Raw genomic sequence first — 18538 nt, 5'->3', positions numbered from 1 at the left:
TTTTTGAAAAATCAGGGACTGTAATGCCTTACACCATATAAATTATGTCATTTTCCTCTAAATCGTAGAAAAAAATTCCCAAGAAAACTTTCCTGCTTAAAATGTTGTTCTCTTAATCCAAACAGGAAGGTAAAAGTAGAAAAAAAAATTCAATGTCCAACAGGAATAAAATCTTCCTTACAATAAGGAAACTTTAGGTGCTGTTTGGATGCATATGAGCTATCAACAAGATCATATGAGCTCTCTCTCTCTCTCTCTCTCTCTCTCTCTCTCTCTCTCTCACACACACACACACACACACACACACAGAGAGCTACCAGCAGTTATAACATGAGGCAAAGAAACTTGGTGTAAAACTTCTTAAATTCTGTATGATCAATTTCAAATACAATCAATTTGGTGATATCACCACATTAGACTATAAGAGAGCAATTAATGGAATAAACCAATGATCAGAAAGGTTAAAATAAGAAACTAGAAACTAATGAGAGACCATAGTCTCGAAGCAGTGCAACCCGTCGAATTCCGGCGCAAACCACACCTGACTCTGCTGTAATTTCCTAACTTGCGCCGGTGTTGAGCTCTTTTCAGAGACCATAGTCTCAAAAATCTTTTGAGAGACCATAGTCTCGAAGCAATGCAACCCGTCAAATTCCGGCGCAAACCACATCCGATTCTGCTGTAATTTCCTAACTTGCGCCGGTGGTGATCTCTTCTCCTTCTTCTCCTCCTTCTTTAACATCCCTTTTACAGCTGTCTCTGTTTTACTCTCTTTCATAGCAAGGCTCTACAAATAGATACCAAACAAAATCAGTACATAGAAAATAAAAGAGAATAAATTACAAGATCATATCAAAGAAAGATCAAAAGCAAAACTTACCTCGTTTCCAGAGGAATTTGAAGAGATTGCAGAAGGAGCAGAAAAAAAGCTACTGAGAATCGACATGGAGGGCGATTAATAGAATGGCTGAAGCAAAACAATTGAGCTGTCGAAGTCTTTGTTTGATGAGAAATAGAGATAGTCCGATGGGTATATATATAGGAAGATGAGAAGAGTCAAAAGAAGAAAGGAAAGTCATAGAAGAGAAAGGAGTCTAGAAGGGGCAGGAAAGGTAATTAGACAAGTTTTTTCTTTGTAAAGAAACTGATTCCGCGGGAGCGAGTCCTTGTGTGAGTCTGAAAGGCTACATGAGAAAGTTGTGATATGACACGTGTCGAGCTCTGGATGCTCCCTAAGTAACTGTCCTAGATTTTTATAAAAAAAGCGAAGACGTGTTGAGAAAGGAAAGAATTTAGAGACGTTTCCAGAATTAAAAAATATGGCAAAGAAGGTCGGTCGTTAGCAAAAAAATGACGTAAGATTGCTGAGGTGAGGAGAGGTTCCATACGGGGTGTGTGTGTCTCGATCTCACCTTTGATTGATCTGAGCCGTCCATTTGGTAGGTTTGATCTAGATATCAAATTAGGCAATCCTACCGTACAGAATAATGTGTCCACTAGGATTTGGATTGGAGCTCCGAGCGATTCTTCATGGCATCAACATGGCAAAAGACAGAGGTATCCCTAGGATTTGGATTGAGTCAGATTCCCTTTTTCCGGTTGACGTCATCTCCATGAAAACAAACACTCCGTGGAAATGCTTGAATCTAGTCTCTGCTATCTTCAAATCTCTTCAACATTCCGAGTCTTAGAGAATATCACATTCCTAGAGCGAAGGAAATAGACCTGCTGATATGCTCTCCAAGGTAAATTTTCCCTTCAAGGAACCTGATATTCCGGTAGTGCTCTCCACTCCCCAACTCCTTCATCTCATCGAAGAGGACCGAAATGAAGTTAGAGAGGGTCCTTGTGTTATTGTTTTATTTTCTCTTAGGTATGTGGGAGCCTGTTCCTCTTTTGCTGGTTATCGAGCCCCTTAATCTCTATACATTTTCATTATTCTTAATGATATCTGGTCGGGGTTTCGCCTAACCCCAGCTTACTCATAAAAAATAAAAAAAAAAGAATAATGTGTCCACTGATATGGGTTTTAGGGGTTTATGATTGGTATTATTTTACGGTGCTGTGAGATCAAAAGAAAAGCCTATGAAAACTAGCACCAATTGGATCCGGACTTTAATGGATCGGATATGGGCGTGACAATTGGATCCGAAATATGCATACTGCATTCATATTCTAAGATCCGAAATCATTCTAGATTTTCATTCATTTATGCATATTCATGTGGAATGTTTCTGTAACATTTAATAATCCTACTCAAAGCAATAAAATTCCTATTGATTTTTAATACAGAAAGTGATTTTGATCATCTCGTGCAAGGCCATGCCCATGTCTCAAACACATTAATTCAACTCAAGCATCTCTACTATAACTTTGACACGCGCACTCTGATTGGTGCCCTTCAAATTAGGAAAAGGTTTTCCATCCAAACAGGCCCACTCTGTTTGGGTTGGTGAAATCAATTTTCTTGAGAAAGTTTCTACTCTCCAAAATTTAAAGGTAAATGTTAATTTAAAGGGAGACCGTCGTAAATTGAATGTCCCTCTAAATAGCAGTTGAACCATGCAGGTTCAATTTAACTTTTTTCACGAGTAAAAACAGGAGTTGGAAATAGGAAAATTTGTAAAAGTTTTTCTTTTCCAAACTTTCCCTCTAAATAGCACTAAGCTGCCTATGTGTCACCTTCAGGTAGCAAAACTCCGTTTTAAATGGTGTTATTCTGGAAAAATTAATACGTTTTTTAGTTTGCCGTTTAATATTCCGTTTGAAACTTTTTTAGAAAAACTTTTTAAATGTATTGAACGTGTTTTTGGGCCAACTTTCCACCTTACCCCACTATATTTTTTAAATGACAACTTTAAACACATTTTTTTTATTTTTCTGATTTTTTTCTACAGCATACTTTGTACCAATACCGTATTAAACTCGAACTTTCCCGTCCAGTTTTTTTGCCGAATCACGTTTTACTTACTATATATGGTGTCACCCGCTCACCTGAGGCCAAAATGCCCACAAAATCCACTTCCGACTATAAACACCCCACTAATTCCTTTTATTTATCAACTTCAAAATGTATTCACTTTGGCTCCATTTAGATTGCAGGAATTTTCAAGAAAAGTTTGTGTTGGTGCTGATATCTAAATGGGCTCCTAGAAGAGGACCCGTGTTGAGATGACCCTGAGAGGTGCGCTTTGCAAACAGAGAAAGCCAGAGAGAGGGCTGGGGTTGGACTCTTGGGGACTCTTAGATGATGCGGCAAAAGCAATATGAGCTGGAGAGTAAAATGAGATGTGAGATTCTTAATGAGATGCGTACTTCAAAGTTTGTCCTCCTTTTATAGACTAGTCCGTAGCTTTGATTTCCGGAAAGTTTCCTAGAATATTGTGCTCTTCTGTGGGTCAGATAGTGAATTTACCCTTTTGCCCTGACCACCTCATCAAATGCCATGGGTTAGCTTCTCACTGGTTGACGATTTTTACCCCCCTCAGGTTGGAAATGATAACTATTTTTTATAAGTACTAATTTTTTCTTTACACAGCGAAAAAGATAGCTTGAACCAACCCTATTCAATTTTTGGGATTTGTTAGGGAATTAAGGCATTTCACGGATGGACTGTTGCATGAGAGAGGAGCTCTCTCCTTTCTCATGCAACAGTACCCTTCTGCAATGATCCCTTGAAAATATCTTAATTTTTACTTAGAGGGGCCTTCAATTTATGATGATACACATCTAAATTAACCCTGATTATATTATTTCTCACTAAATCATAGAAAGAAGAAAAAATTTCCAAGAATTTTTTTTCGATCAGAAATGTTTTCTTTGCAATCCAAGGTGGCCGGGCCTTATTGAGATTATGTCCTTAGTTCCCTTTACAAACCATTATGAAAAATAAACCTCGATTAACCCCCAGCCTTGTCAGGCATTTAAGAGCCTTTCATCAAGGCAAAACGTTGTCATCAAAACAGCATGAATCAAAGTTGATCCCCAGTCTACACCTTCTCGCACTCTCCCTTTTTAATTTATCATGTGCTACATTCTATGATAGCACTTGCCTCATTTAACTAGCATTCTCGGCCCATGCTATGCATGGCCCACCCAGTGCATGGGATTGGGTGATGATCGTGAGACTATGAAATGGTGGGGCCATCCGAATGCATGGGTTTGAGTGGAATAGGTAGGACACACCCTCTCAAAACATCGTGCAAAATGGTGGACTCCATCTTATTCATGGACTTGGGTAGAGAAAGTGGGCTCACTCGTCGGGTATAAAATAGTGGGGCCCACCACATTCATGATTTTGGCTAGAAATGTAGGGCCGTTTGGAATAGCTTGGGGGAGTGGGTGGGGGGGGGGGCGCATGGCACCCCAATGACTTGGAAAATTCCTTTTATGGTGCATGGCTATATATGCATGCCTAACTAGTTTAGTGGCCATGCCGGCCCCCCTCTACACACACACTCCAATGACCAATGCAGGCTATTAGGGATGCCCTAAACATAAATTTGGCCAGGGACCTCCCTTGGCCACATATTTCTTTCCATCTTACTAGGTTGGCTATGAAAATTCAATTGTTGTATATTTTGGCTATGTCCTATCCAATGTCATGGCTCATTAGATTAAGGGTCTCGATCATCCTAAATACAATTCATTTGTGGAGTGGATGTAGTATCATAGCAGACTAATAATTCTTACGACAAGCCACACTAGCAGTGACCTATTTCACCTAAATTCATAACCGTTAGTGAAGAAGAACAAGCAGACGAGAAAGAAACTCTTGCTTTTGTTGTAGATGGGCGTCGATCCATAGCAATCTACCCGTCTGAATGCCTTCTCGAATGAAAGGAAAGTGCTAAAAAGACCATGGCTGCTGGGGTGGTTCCTAATCGACATTCACTAGGGTCCGCCTGTGCTACTTCTATGTAATTGGATCTTCTTCTTGATGATAAATCATAAATCTTTCTTGGGTGATAGGGCTTACAGTCTTACACTATGATTTATTCTCTTCATTTATTTGGATTCCATATGATTAATATAGCGAGAAAGGGTGGATCTTTAACTTTAATGGTAAAGCGTTTGGGGAAAGTAGTTGGGTCCACAACGGCAAATTGTCCCATCTTTAACTTTGCAATGTATTTTACTTAGAAAAAGTATACATATGAATTTATATTTTTAAGCCATGTAACATTTTTATGTTCATGCTTTAACAGAGTGATAATACTTATCAGACTAAAATCTAACTTTTTATCCACTAATTGGGCCCTCAAACCTTTATTTGGATCCGCTGGTAGGGCCAACAAACCCCACTTTTTTGGTGGAGGCAGGGTAATAGTTAAAAAATTCCCTTTGATTTCCCTGTGAGTTAACGATAGCATGTGTGTACACATCTAAAGTCCAAGTTTCCGAGTGTGATGAACAATTTGCAAGAGTTCACATCAAGGTTTAAAATTTCGGTTTCGGTACCGGTTTTGGACCCTGGAATTTCTAAATTTCAGTCGAAATCTGGTACTTAACCCGAAATAAATATTTTATTTAATATTAAATTTTCTACCGAAATTTCCGTAAAATACTAAATTAATATAAAAAAACAGTTTTTTTGGTCAAATTTCTGAAAAACCAAAATCTCGACCGAAATAAATGACCATTTCGGTTTTGGTCGATTTCAGTGTCGGTCTCCACGGTCGAAATTTAAAACCATGGTTCACATATGCGATTAAACCCCCCTTAATAGACACTCACTAACCCCCTTAATAGACACTCACCGACTCACTTGGGTGGGCTCCTGCTACTTTTCTATATCCGAAGTCCTCGATCCATGAAGCCTGTTGTAAGGTTCCATAAAATATAGATGGTAGATATTTGTAGTATATCTCACGCATGGGGTGTTAATTAGGCCTGAGATATAGACCACTCGCCTCATGATTTTCTACAAGATCAACGACCTTGATTGCGTGTAAATTCCACCGTGTGAGACCCAAGAATTGATCGTCACCATTGACCTGACCTTACAAAATGGAAGCAAAAGACTGGTCACTTTTGTTAAACCACCTTCACTCCGGTGAAGTAAATTCACTTTTTTAGTCCTTAAAGAGAAGGTTTTCTACTGGGAATGGAAACAACTGAAACGAGTTGATCACCCGTGACATGGCTGGACCCACCAGAATCCACGTTGGATCAGCACGTCGGATCAAGCGGGACCCACCAGTTGGCAAACAATAACCACCCATTTTCTCATTGCCCGCTTCAAGGCTATGTTTTTACAGGAAGGGTCCCACCAAACTCATCACGTGCCATGTCCAGATAGACCCTTCACTGAGCCAGGTGACTGCGACTGCGAGCCCAACGTGCGCGATTTGTTGTCTCGGCGCACGATAGCACTCCCTTTCCCTTTTGCAAAACAATCGTCGTGCCATCCACGTGCGCAGGGGGAATCGTAGGAGACCGTAAAACACCAACCCCCACGAGGCCACGATTCAGATCTCTCTTTCTCACCTTTACCCCTCTCTCTCTGTGAAAAAATCCCGTAGTAAAAACAGTAAAAAACAGCTTCAGCCATTCATCTCACCTTTTCAGATCTACTCTCCTCAGTAAGTAGCAGTAGATCCAAACCCTAATTTTCTTATTTTCTCTCTTCTATATCCACTTTTTTTTCTTGTTTTCCAGTAAGTATCAGTAAATCCAAGCCCTAGTTTTCTCTTTTTTTCCTCTCGTTCTCTCCTTCCTTTTCCCTTTCAAACTTGCACTCTAACCTTATGAGAAACGCGTTACATTACCAGAAACACCCTTCGTCTCAGCTTGACTTGTGGCGCTAATCTCGGCCAGTCTCTTTCATCTGATGTTGATAAGCGTTGAAACAAATTGAAAAATTTCCCCACCTTTTTCACTCCTAGAGAGAGAGAGAGAGAGAGTATAACTAACAATTATTTTGTTTCTGTGTGTTTTCCCCCTTTCACTGATAGAGTGTCATTGAGAGAAGAGAAGTAATTGAAGATTCAATGTTGTATAAATAGGTATTCGCAAATGACGTGACGAATCTGCCTCGGTAGCTCGAATCAACAGACATTTGCGTCACGCTCAGCGTATGAACAGTGATAAATCAAAATCCTTCGCCCTTCCCAAAGAAAATCCTTCTGCCCTTTCTAGGCATTTCTGCAAAAATCATCGGATTCCTTTTCTTCCTCTCTCTCTCTCTCTCTCTCTCTCTCTCTGTTCTTTTAATTTCTCGATTCTTCGATCTTCATGAAAGGATCATTAAGCCCTAGTACTGGAATTGAAATCCTGCAGATTTCTAGGGTTAGAGATGGCGAGGCATGACATGGATGAGCTTGAGGTGCCATCTCAGAGGCTTATTGAAGCGGCATTGGGAGGGGATTTGGAATTTGTGACAGAGAGCTTGAATGGAGGTCTAATCGATGTGAATTACATTGGCACTGTTAGCTTGAGAGTGAAATGTACGGAAACTGTTCTTCACGAAGAGGGATCTGATGAGGTGAAGATCGAGTACGATGAGTTCAGAACTGATATCACAGTTCTCTTCGCCACCGCTCATTCCGGTCACCTTGAGATTGCTCGGAAACTTCTGGTAGGATTTTGTTTTATTCAATTGGTGTTTTTTTATTGTTTGATGTAACGTAGATCTTGTTATGTTTTTTTTTTTTTTTTTAATGGTACGCTAGATCTTGTTACTTGGAACTGCTGGTTGAGATGCTTTGTTACTTTAGGTTGAACTGTTGGTTTGTTGGATCTGAAAGCTATTCGGTGACTGGTGGATAAGTAACACTGAATCTGTTTTTGTCCTTAAACTTCATGAGTTTGGTTTTCTTATGTTTCGTAGTGTGATTGAGATGCTTTGTTAATATGAAGATGTTTGAATTTATATTCAGAGGACTTAGTGTTTCGCATAGTTGTAGTATCTGTTTGTATTTCTTCCTTTTGGATTTGGGAATAGATTTTTGTTTATGCTTTATACTTCCTCCTTTTGAATCTAAGAATGTAGCTTTTTGTCTGGGTGTTTCTTTTCTTTTTCTTTTTTATCTTACTTTCATTTTCAATCCCAATTTCGTAAATATTGAACATTGTTTTTGCTTCAATCAACTTCACATCCTTGCATTTTTTTACTTTGTGTAAATCTTACAACCTAATCTACAATTGTTTGGAGCCTTGGTGTATTGTTTACAATGGATCGTGTCTAAGTTGATTCTCCTTCCTATGGAGGTTCCAAGATTCTAGCTCTGCTTTAGCGCCCTATTGTCTTTTTTTTGTTGTTGTAGTGAATGTTAATTGTTAAGAGTGTATGCATCCCATTGATATAGTGTGTAGTCTTTTATTTTTAATCTAGGGAAAAATACATGTAGACCCCTGTGGTTTCTGACACATTCAACTTAACCCCTATGTTTAAAAAGTTACAAGTAGACCCCCTGTGGTTTCAATTTGTGTAAGGTAGACCCCCTCAGTTGACAGTTCGTCCACAAATTGAAGGGTTAGGATGATCCGATGGAGCTGATTTTTTAGGCACACCCTATCTATGTTAGGGCCCATCAAATGAACGCTTTGGATCATCCAAACAATGTGGGCCCACAATGTTTTTGGTAGTGTTTGGATTCGGGTATGGGGCCACATTGTTTGGATGATCCAAAGCGTTCATTTGATGGGCCCTGACATAGATAGGGTGTGCCCAAAAAATCAGCTCCATCAGATCATCCTAACCCTTCAATCTGTGGACGAACAGTCAACTGAGGGGGCCTACCTTATACAAATTGAAACCACAGGGGGTCTACTTTTAACTTTTTAAACATTAGGGGTTAAGTTGAATGTGTCAGAAACCACAGGGGGTCTAAGTGTATTTTTCCCTTTAATCTATTTAGGATGGGGCATGGTGTGATATTTGTGATAGTGGCATCAATAAGGTGGCTTCTTCCCCTCAATGGGTTGCTCCTGCTAAAGGCCCCTCAAAACTCAATTTTGATGGTCCGAAACTTGGAAATCCAGCTCCGGCTAGGGTTGGAGGAGTTCTCAAGAATGATAGGGGGTTGACCAGGCGAGCTCATTCTGGACCGATCGGAATAGTAGATTCAAATGAAGCAGAATTAAGAGCAATCCTTCATGGTGTTAGATTCTCAGATGAGAGTATCCTTAGCAATCTGGCTGTTTAGGAGATTCACTTAAGGAGTTAACGTGATCATGTGGATGGATGGTAGCCACTCCCATTCTTGGAGATTCGGCTACCTCATTGATGAGATTCGTGAGAGATGAGCGGGCTTCAATGTTAGATTTCTTCATGCAAATAGATCAGCGAATAGCGATGCGGATAGGCTTGCTCAATTGGGTGTTATAAGGGCTGCTCTGGAGATTTTTTTTTTATACCTCCCTGATAGTTGTTGCTATTTTTCTGTAGCCTCGATCATCTCAGTCATGTGGCTCCTTTTTCTAATATAATTACTATTTGCCGTTTTAAAAAAAAAATTACACATCTATTCTTGTATGGAAGTCGTGGGGTTGTCTAAGAAAACCCTACAAGCTCCATCATTTTTCTTCTCTTCATTCTTTTCTCTTACTTTACATGGTATTAGATCATATTGGAGAATAAACATCAATCACAAAGGTCAAATCAAGGTATAATGGATCCTTTTTATTTTCTGATAGGAGATGTTTGAAGAACCTCTCCTCATGTCTGTATAACCGTATGATTGATTGGGGTATGAATGAAAACCATTTCAGTCACATTATAAAGATCTTTGGGTTTGTGGGAAGAACTAACATTTTTTGAAGATGTAAGATTTCACTGTGTGCAGGATTAATAATAGATTAGAAAATAGCAAGACAATAAGAGGATATTTGAAATATTTGCAGGCTTGAATGTGGAGTTTGAACCATTGAGAGCCTTTATTATTGGGAATTAGACCCTGCCTTCTCTAAAAATTGTGTATGCAATTTTTCATAGAGATATACACTAAAGTATTGTGGTAGATACCCCCTGTTCTATGAGTGATAGATCTGCTCGGATCTCAGATTCCAAGGAATTATGAGGAAGATGTAAAGTTTGTGGATGAGGAAGTAATAATTACAATCGAGATAGTGAAAGTAGATGTTGGGGTAGGACATTGGGGAATAGGAAGTGTTCCTATTATGAGAGGAACTATCACACCAGATAGAGGTATGGGGATCTTCTTTGTTGGCCTCCTCCTATGGTGCATAGTGCATCCTCAGACCCCAATATACCTAGTTTTGTCTGAGGGATTACCCATGTCCCAGCCAGAGTATAACTGAGTATAAGTCTATGGTTCAGGAGATGCATTTCATCGATTGTATGCCATCTACTGATTAAACTTCTCTTCCCTATTAAGGTATTTGGATGACCTTCCAAACCATTCTCTTTCTCAAATCTCTTGGGTGATTGACTCTGTTGATCATATGAGTGGTATGGCCCTTTTATTTTCCTCTCAAAAGTCTTTGAAACATGTTAATTATGTCAGATTATTTCATGTTCCACATCTTTCTACTAACCTTCTTTCTATTAGTTCCTTAAGGTTCGTTTGGTTGCCTCTGAAATAGTTTTGTCTGGGAAAAATTTCGGCAATTTCGGTCTGAAAGATTTGTCTCACTTCTAATCCTCATTTCACCCTGAAATTCACCCTCTCGTTTCGCGTAGATACTGACAAACTCGTTTGTTGCATAGGTTATACAAGGTCTTGTTAGGGTCAAATACTAGAATGCTCCTACCATACTCCTATAGGTTTAAGAATCATGGACCTTTTGTCTTTCTTTTCCACTGATTTTCTTGTTGTATACTGCAAATGTACTGATCAGCTTGCAATTCATCATTTTAAACCTATTGAGGAGGTCCATGACATCTTTTGGACAAGCACATCCCTTCCTTGAATCCCTTTATCTTCACTACAAGAAAGTATTTCAGCTCACCTAGATGTTCGTATCAAAGACGTCCTTAGGGTAATGCTTGAGGCTCCGGACTTCAGAACTCCTAGAGCATATTTTTGAAAGAGAAGATACCTAGTAAATGAGTCGCAAGAAGGAAGATACTTTTTAAGGAGGAAATTGATATTTCTTGGCAATTCTATCATGGCAACGAGGAATACAGTTAGGACTACTTCCTTGATGCTTATCCAAGAGTGATCACTCCCTGTTATGATGATGTCGTCTACATAGACCATTACTAAAACCATGCTAGAGTGAGTGTGCTTAATGAACAGAGTTATCTGACTTACTTCTCCAGTATCTGCTATGCTTCAATATCTGGTGAAGCTTGTAGAACCACACCTAGGAGCTTGTTTCAATCCATAAATTACCTTCTTGAGTCTTTAGACAAATTGGTCTCTGTCTGCAGCCTCAAAGCCTTCTAGCTGCTCCATATACCTCTTCTTTTAGCGACACATGAAGAAAAGCATTCTTCACACCCATCTAGACTTGGGTCCAGCCACAAGTATTGGTCAAAGCAATAACAAGCCTAAGGGGCTGTTTGGATGCATGGATTTTAGAATCCAGGTTTTAATTTGAAAGCGGTGTAAAATTTTGGATTTTAGAATCCATTATCCTGGATTTTAAGTAAGAAATCCAGGTTTTAGAAATCTCTCCCCATCATGAGATTTCTAAAACCTGGAAACATGGGACAATCTCCTACTCTCTTGCTCGACGGAAAGAAGGGCGAGAAATTAGAAAATGATGGATGGTCTCCTTCTTCTCTCGTCTCCCATCTAGGATTTTGAGGAAATCCAAGATTCTAAAATCTGCGTATCCAAACGGCCCCTAATTGTTGTACTCTTGACTATTGGGAGGAAGGCCTCATCATAGTCAAGTCCCTGTCGCTAGTTTTATCCTTTAGCATCCAGCCTTGCTTTGTACTTTTCTATGGTCCCATCAACTTTTGTTTCACCTTGGATATCTACGTGTAGTGTGCCACATTCTCGCCTGATGGTCTATAAATAATGTTCAATGTGTCATTGTGATAAAAATGGCCTTGTTTCTTCCTCCTTTGCCTTACGGTCTATCACTGTTTGCTGCCTCACTAAATGTCCAAGGCTTTTTTGCTGAAGCTACAACTGAACGGTTAAAGTTTTTTGAACTTGACTTTATTTCTAATGAATATAATGCCTTCTCACATGGTGCTGCAAATGCAAAGTGAGTGGTGGTAGTGAGAGGTGATGTTGCTGGTACGATAGATGTTGCTTGAATGATAGTGTTTGCAGGGGTGGACCCTTTTATATTTAAAAGAAACTTCAAGTGAGTTGCTAACTTGCACCTCAATTAAGTGGGATGCAAGTTTGCAACCCAAGAAAAAAATTCGTGGACCTTAATTTTCGTAGATGTGGAGGAGAAAACTTAGGTTTTGGAGGCTTGGAGTTAAAAGATGAGGAAAAGGACTCAGGAATTCAAAGAAGCAAAGATGAAAATTTAGGGTTTTTGGTAGAATGAAGGAGAGAAAGAGAGAAGAAGAAAGATAGACATGCTGGGGAAATAAAAATAGGAAGGGGATATAAGTGAAAAAAAAATTAAAAACAAAAAATGTACCTTATATCTTGATTTGTGAGATCTCACAACTGCAATACCATGTAATACATCACTTTATGATGAACCCAAATATTAAGTAGGGTATTAAAAAAAAAGGAGAACATGGTGTAGAAAACAGTTCTATTCTTTCTTTAATTTCAAAAATGGTATTTACATTAACTTGTATACAGATTGTGGTCAAATGACAAAAGTACCTCTATTTAAACAATTAGGTTTTTCTACAAAATTAGGTGGTTTGAGTGGTGACAAGTGAGGGTTCTAGGTTTTCATTGTCCTGCTCTAGTACTACTTGAGTAGGATAGCCAAGCTAGGTAAACTGGACAAAAATGGGGATTCTGTTTTTTATTTTGAAGTGTAAAGGGTTGCTGTTAGAAGAGCTCTACAAATTTTTTAAGGTTGCCATGACAGTTTTGTAGTTTATTTTCTAATCAGATTGTTCCCATATGTTGTAAATTTGCTTATTTTGATTGGTTTCCTATCACATCTTATGATACGAGATTTGTCTATGGGTTGTGCTTTTTGGGTGGATTGGTTTTTTGACAGTAAAGATGAAACCTCAAGCTACATGCTGGAGAACATCACCTTGATTGGTCGATCCTCAGCTGTTGATCAACTCCTTGATTTAAAAGTCATCTTCTTAGGATCAACGACTAGGTATCACCGTGGCAAGATCAATGGTTTACGATCTTTGTGGCACGGAAGGATCAAAGCTGCCTTTTTTATTAAGGTTCGAAACAATAGCGTAGGGTCATCTGTTCACAATTAATCCAGAAGCATTGGGTTGGTTTGGTCGTAGTCCAACCAGACCAATTGAGTCAATCACCATATAAAGTGCAACTGGTGTACGGTGGGCCAAACCGGTTCACCAATAAACTACAAGAGATGGTTCTTCCCAGCATGGTTCTGTATAGAAATATGTTATATTTATGGGTCCACTTCATGTCATTATTAAATCTTAACTCCCTTCCATTTTATGTCTCTCTACCAACAGTTGTACTCCTCAAGCATGTTGAAGGCTTTTGTTCTTAAATCTTAAATTTCTCCAATATCAATATGGAATTCCTCCTTCCTATTCTCAAAACCTGTACTGTTTTTTTGAGATTTTTGCATGAATACATATTTGGAATGTTAGTTTTGTATGCTAGTTAAGACTGCAAGATCATCAAGAACCGGCCAGTGCCATGGGTAGAAGCATCATGATTTCTAATTCTTATGCTCGATGTATTCAACAACACCTAAAAAAGGGCGGCCCAGTGCACGAGGCTCCCACCATTGCAGGGTCTGGGGAGGGGTCAATGTCTTCAACAGCACCTGATATAATAATATTGTTTTGACCTTATATTGGTTGAATTATGAAATAATTGTATTCTATTATAAATGGGAATTTGAGAATTGTTAACTTCCATCTACATATAAATGAGCATAATTATACATGTAAAATCATTTTTTGAAAATGATATACGTGTAAAATCATTGATGAAGATAAAGGTCTCATTTTTAATAATTTTAAAATATGTCATGCATATGCAGTTAAATGTTATTATGACATTTCTGTTATTTTGCATGTTAAGTGGTGGCATTGCTTTAGCCATTCTGACTCATCTCTTTCACCTGTCATATTTTACAGCAAAATTATTGGTTGGAGAAAATGCACCCAATTGATTTGCAGATTATTGTTACTGCCATCATGGCATTATTATTAAATTTCCTAGGGCCAGTTGTAATGCGTAAATAAAATGTTTCTTTATGTGATTTTTATTCATTGTGCACGCACAAAATAAAGTATATTGCTAGATGGAGCAATTTTTCCTCTATGAGATGTTTTCTGCTTTATGGTAAGCGCGCATGTTTTGTTGATGTGCCAGATTATACTATTTGCATGTGTCTTGGATTATAATTTTTTTAATGCATGGCTAACAAAAAATTTGTACACGATGCGACTTCTTGCTAGAATTCTAGAATGACTGCAATGTAAAATTATTAATTAATCGGAGTGGTACGTATATGCTATCTAGTCCTTCTAATGGCTTACTTGACTTGCTGCAAACCAAGAAAGGGACGCTGGGAATTATGTGAGAGACAGATACATGAAATATCTATGTTTTTTCTTTGGAATGGTACGTGGAAAATTGGAAACAGGAAATGAGAAACATATTTATTTTTTATGCGAAATGGGTCTCCAGTAAGCATGGATGAGAATGCTTGCTAATTTATCTAAGGTCAAGATTATTCATTAATTTATTTACCTTTTTAAGTTACGAAACATACCTTTTGGACCAGATTTCTAATTTTCAAGCTTTTTATGCAGTCGGCCGGAGCTGATGTTAACCAGGAATTGTTTCGAGGCTATGCAACAACGGCTGCTGCTCGTGAAGGACACTGTGAACTTCTTGACATGCTTCTGAAAGCTGGGGCCTCTCAGTCAGCTTGTGAGGATGCTTTGTTGGAGGCTAGCCTTTGTGGTCAGGCTAAAGCCTCTGAACTCTTAATCCGCTCGGACATGACAAGGCCTGACGCTGCCGCACATGCGCTCATATCTGCAAGCTGCCGAGGGTTTCTTGACGTGGTTACCACCTTAGTTAAGGTCTTATGATTTTTATGCTCTCATTTTACTCCATCAAAATGGTCAATAAGCACACCGCCCACTCGACTATATGATGTGGAGTGACAACCATTTCTCTATTTCTATAATTACTTGATTTTCATTTCTACAGAACAGGGTGGACATAAATTGCATGCACAGGGTTCTGTTGCGCTCGATCAAGCCCACATTGCATGCAAATGCGAATTGCACGCCTTTGGTAGCTGCAATTGTCAGCAGACAAGATTCTATCGTCAAATACCTTTTAGAGGTGATTGGGTAACCTTTTCCTATCATATTTCATATTCATGGCATGGGATACTGTTTTATATATTTCTACTCACAGTGTATTTTGGGGATGACCAAATTATCCTTGGAATGCCCATCTTATTTGCTCCAATCTATGGTGTACACTTGTATGTTTTTGGCATACAAGTGTACACCTTTATTCTTGGAAAGATTAGTACTTCAACTAGAATGGCCTGTTGTTATTTTTAACAATTATAGGAAACAATGGATCCAGGTCTTCTTTTCATTTTCTTTTCAAGTTACTGTTAGTTTTCTGAAAACAGAGCCAAATGTTTGTCCGTCAATGTTCTCTGTAGTCATTCGCCTATCTTCTTACAAACTTCATTCCTTTCATCCTTGTTCCACTTAGAGCTTATGTTAGTTCATCCTTCGACATTGACAAATTGATCAATGCCACCCCCCCCCCCCCCCCCCCCCAGCATAGGTGGTTGAGAAGTACAACCACAAACAGGAGTTCCCCTATCAATCCCTTCGTCACTCACCATCACTCCAAAATCCCCTTCCATTGTCTACTCGATGCTCATTTCCATAGATCCAAACTGCTCCTTAGGGTAATTTTAATCTTCATTGATAAAGAAATGAAAACTGTTTCTGTTATACAAATGCTTCTTTTTTCCGAATTTTTGCTGGTGTTTGTTGCTTTTCCATTATTTTTCTTAGTTCTCCTGAATCTATTAAACAATCGTAATTTCTCCCTGTTCAGGCATTAATTTCATACTTATGTTTTACTTGTTGCAGTTCCTAAAATTTGCAGTCTATAGTTTACGATTTTTGTTTAAAAGAGTTGCAGAGAGATGAGTGTTTTATGTGTACCATTCAAAAAAAAAAGTTAAGTGTTTTATGTGTGTGCCTGTCCTTGTGTGCATTTATATTTACCTCAAGAAGAAAAACTGCAGGCTGGTGCTAAGACGGACTGCCCTGTTCAGCTGGGCGCATGGTCATGGGACCCCATCTGTGGTGAGGAGGTGAGGGTTGGTGCATGCTTGGGAGAACCTTATAATGAAGCGTGGTGTGCAGTTGAATACTATGAAGCAAGTGGCCAGATTTTGAAGCTTTTGCTTCACCACCAGCCATCCTTTCTTGAAACCCAACATCATGGCAGAACCCTTCTCTGCCATGCTATCATCTGCCAAAATTCCAATGCCCTACGTGTACTCCTTGATTCCGGTGCTAATGTTGAGTTTCCCATGAAAACCCAAAAGGGACACGAATCTCGTCCTCTCCACTTGGCTACTAGACTAGGCTGCCTTCCTATTCTGAAACAGTTGATCTCTCATGGGTGTGAGGTTAATGCGAGGACTGAAACCGGCGAGACTCCCTTGATGCTGGCTGCCAAAGCTGATCATTCTAATTGTTTTCTGGAGCTGGTTATTGCCGGTGCTGACTTGGGTCTGGTCAGTACTTTCGGCGAAAGTGCAGTCCAATTGGCAAAGAGAAGTGTATTTGGATCCTCCATTGATGATATTCTTTCACAGGCCATAATTTCCAGAACAAGCATTTGCTCTACCAATCTCGATGTTTTCTCTCCATTACACTTTGTTGCCCGAATCGGTAACTCAGCACTTCTTCAGATGATTCTCCGGCAGTCAAATGGGGATTTAAACAAGCAAGATGTGTCAGGGTTCACACCCATCATGGTTGCAGCGAAGGCTGGCCATACAGAAGCTTTTCGGCTCCTAGTCATGGCCGGAGCAGACATTGGTGTGAAGACCCAAGATGGGGAAACAGTTGTGTCCCTCCTTCAAGCTTCGGCCACCCACAGGGATCGATTTGAGCAAATATTGCTTGATGCCGTGTTGGCTAATGCACTTACAGAACCCTTTCCATTCAGAGCTCTGCATTACGCTGCTCAGAGAGGGGACTTATCTGGGCTGGTCCAGCTTCTAAAGATGGGATTTTCTGCTAATTCTCTGGATGAAGATGGGTATTCACCTCTCATGCTTGCGGCCAGAGAAGGCCATGGTGATGCCTGTAAGCTGTTATTATTACAAGGGGGTGCTGATTGTGGGTTTGTCAACGGCAGAGGAGAGACAGCATTGATTTTAGCAAGGAGAAGCAGCAGGTGTAAGGTTGCAGAGGGCGTGATACTCGATCACTTGGCTCGTTCTCATGTGTTAGCAGGGGAGGAGCTCTCCAAACACACTCGTGAGGGTCGAGGCACGCCTCACATGAAGGTTGTTAGGATGCTTAAATCTGGGTTGTTGTCTTGGGGAAAGTCGAAGAGGAGGAATGTGGTGTGCAAGGAGGCAGTGCCTGGGGCTGGAGCTAGTTTTCGGAAGAATCGAAGAAGGGATTATGAGGATGGAAAAGGTGTAACTTTCAGGGTGGTGACTGTGACAGGGAGGGAGGTGCATTTTGAAGCTGTATCTGCAGCTGGTTTGGAGCTTTGGGTTCGGGGTGTTAACCTGATCGCGAAGGAGGCAGCTGCTGGGACTTGATGAATGTATGCTGCTGTGGGAGAAGGGGAGAATTGATGGGATGCATTTGTGCAGAATAGGGTGTAGGGAAAGTTTTTCTGATTCCTTTTGTAGATTTTATCAGTTTTAATGGAAGATCTCAGTTTTAGCAGGAACTAAACAATGCATCATATTAGAGACTCCTCAATAGAGATACATATGGGGAATCTTGATCTATATTGCACTACCAGGGTTCCCCCCATCCTCCTAGTGAAAAGCCCATGATCCATAATTCTAAATGCATAAATCTTAGGGGATCTACATACCTATCTATATATAGAGGAATTCTAAACTGAAAGGTGCCCCTGCAAAAATCAGTGGCAAGGGTGTTCCCATTGGATCCATGTCAAAGTGTATTTATGATAGCGCTGGGAAAATATAGGAAGGAATAATCAATGAACTCTGGTGACGTGGATCCAATAGGGACAACCCTGTGGCTGGTTTTTGCAAGGGTGCACTTCAGCTTAGCATCCCTTACGAGGTCACTAAAACATTGAAAATCAAATACCCCATACTGGGACAGACCCTTTCATGAGAATGAGTTTTGAAGGTCTAAGCAAGGAGGGCTGGAGTCTAAAGAAAAGGGAAAACTACAAGACGATAGAGAATGAATGAAAAGGTGAAAAGAAATTCTAGGGATGAAGAGATGAAATAGAAAGAAAAAGCACTACTA

General features: G+C 39.7%; 1 protein-coding gene and 1 long non-coding RNA gene across 3 annotated transcripts; one reads left to right on the top strand and one right to left on the bottom strand.

Annotated features, from left to right (window-relative positions):
* Nucleotides 1-345: 345 nt before the first annotated feature.
* Nucleotides 346-1083, bottom strand: LOC143887264 (uncharacterized). The gene is made up of 2 exons (XR_013254113.1): nucleotides 881-1083; nucleotides 346-787 (listed from the first exon to the last, which is right to left on the bottom strand). It is a non-coding gene; the product is annotated as an uncharacterized LOC143887264 (long non-coding RNA).
* Nucleotides 1084-6534: 5451 nt separating this feature from the next.
* LOC143888009 (uncharacterized) lies at nucleotides 6535-18081 on the top strand. 2 transcript variants are annotated; one of them, XM_077392280.1, is made up of 4 exons: nucleotides 6535-7579; nucleotides 14828-15097; nucleotides 15234-15371; nucleotides 16306-18081. In XM_077392280.1, exons 1-4 carry the CDS (start codon nucleotides 7298-7300, stop codon nucleotides 17845-17847), a joined length of 2232 nt encoding a protein of 743 aa, XP_077248395.1. In that variant the 5' UTR covers nucleotides 6535-7297; the 3' UTR covers nucleotides 17848-18081. The 2 variants fall into 2 exon arrangements, with proteins under 2 accessions (XP_077248395.1, XP_077248394.1); XM_077392279.1 differs by having other exon boundaries at nucleotides 6538-7579; nucleotides 14828-15103; nucleotides 16306-18080.
* Nucleotides 18082-18538: the final 457 nt, after the last annotated feature.

This window comes from Tasmannia lanceolata, unplaced genomic scaffold (assembly GCF_043159265.1).
Source record: "Tasmannia lanceolata isolate RefF3 unplaced genomic scaffold, GAP_Taslan_0.1 ptg000012l, whole genome shotgun sequence".
Lineage (NCBI taxonomy): Eukaryota > Viridiplantae > Streptophyta > Magnoliopsida > Canellales > Winteraceae > Tasmannia > Tasmannia lanceolata.
Note: the sequence above shows the minus strand (reverse complement) of the source record. Positions and strands in the feature narration are given on the sequence as shown.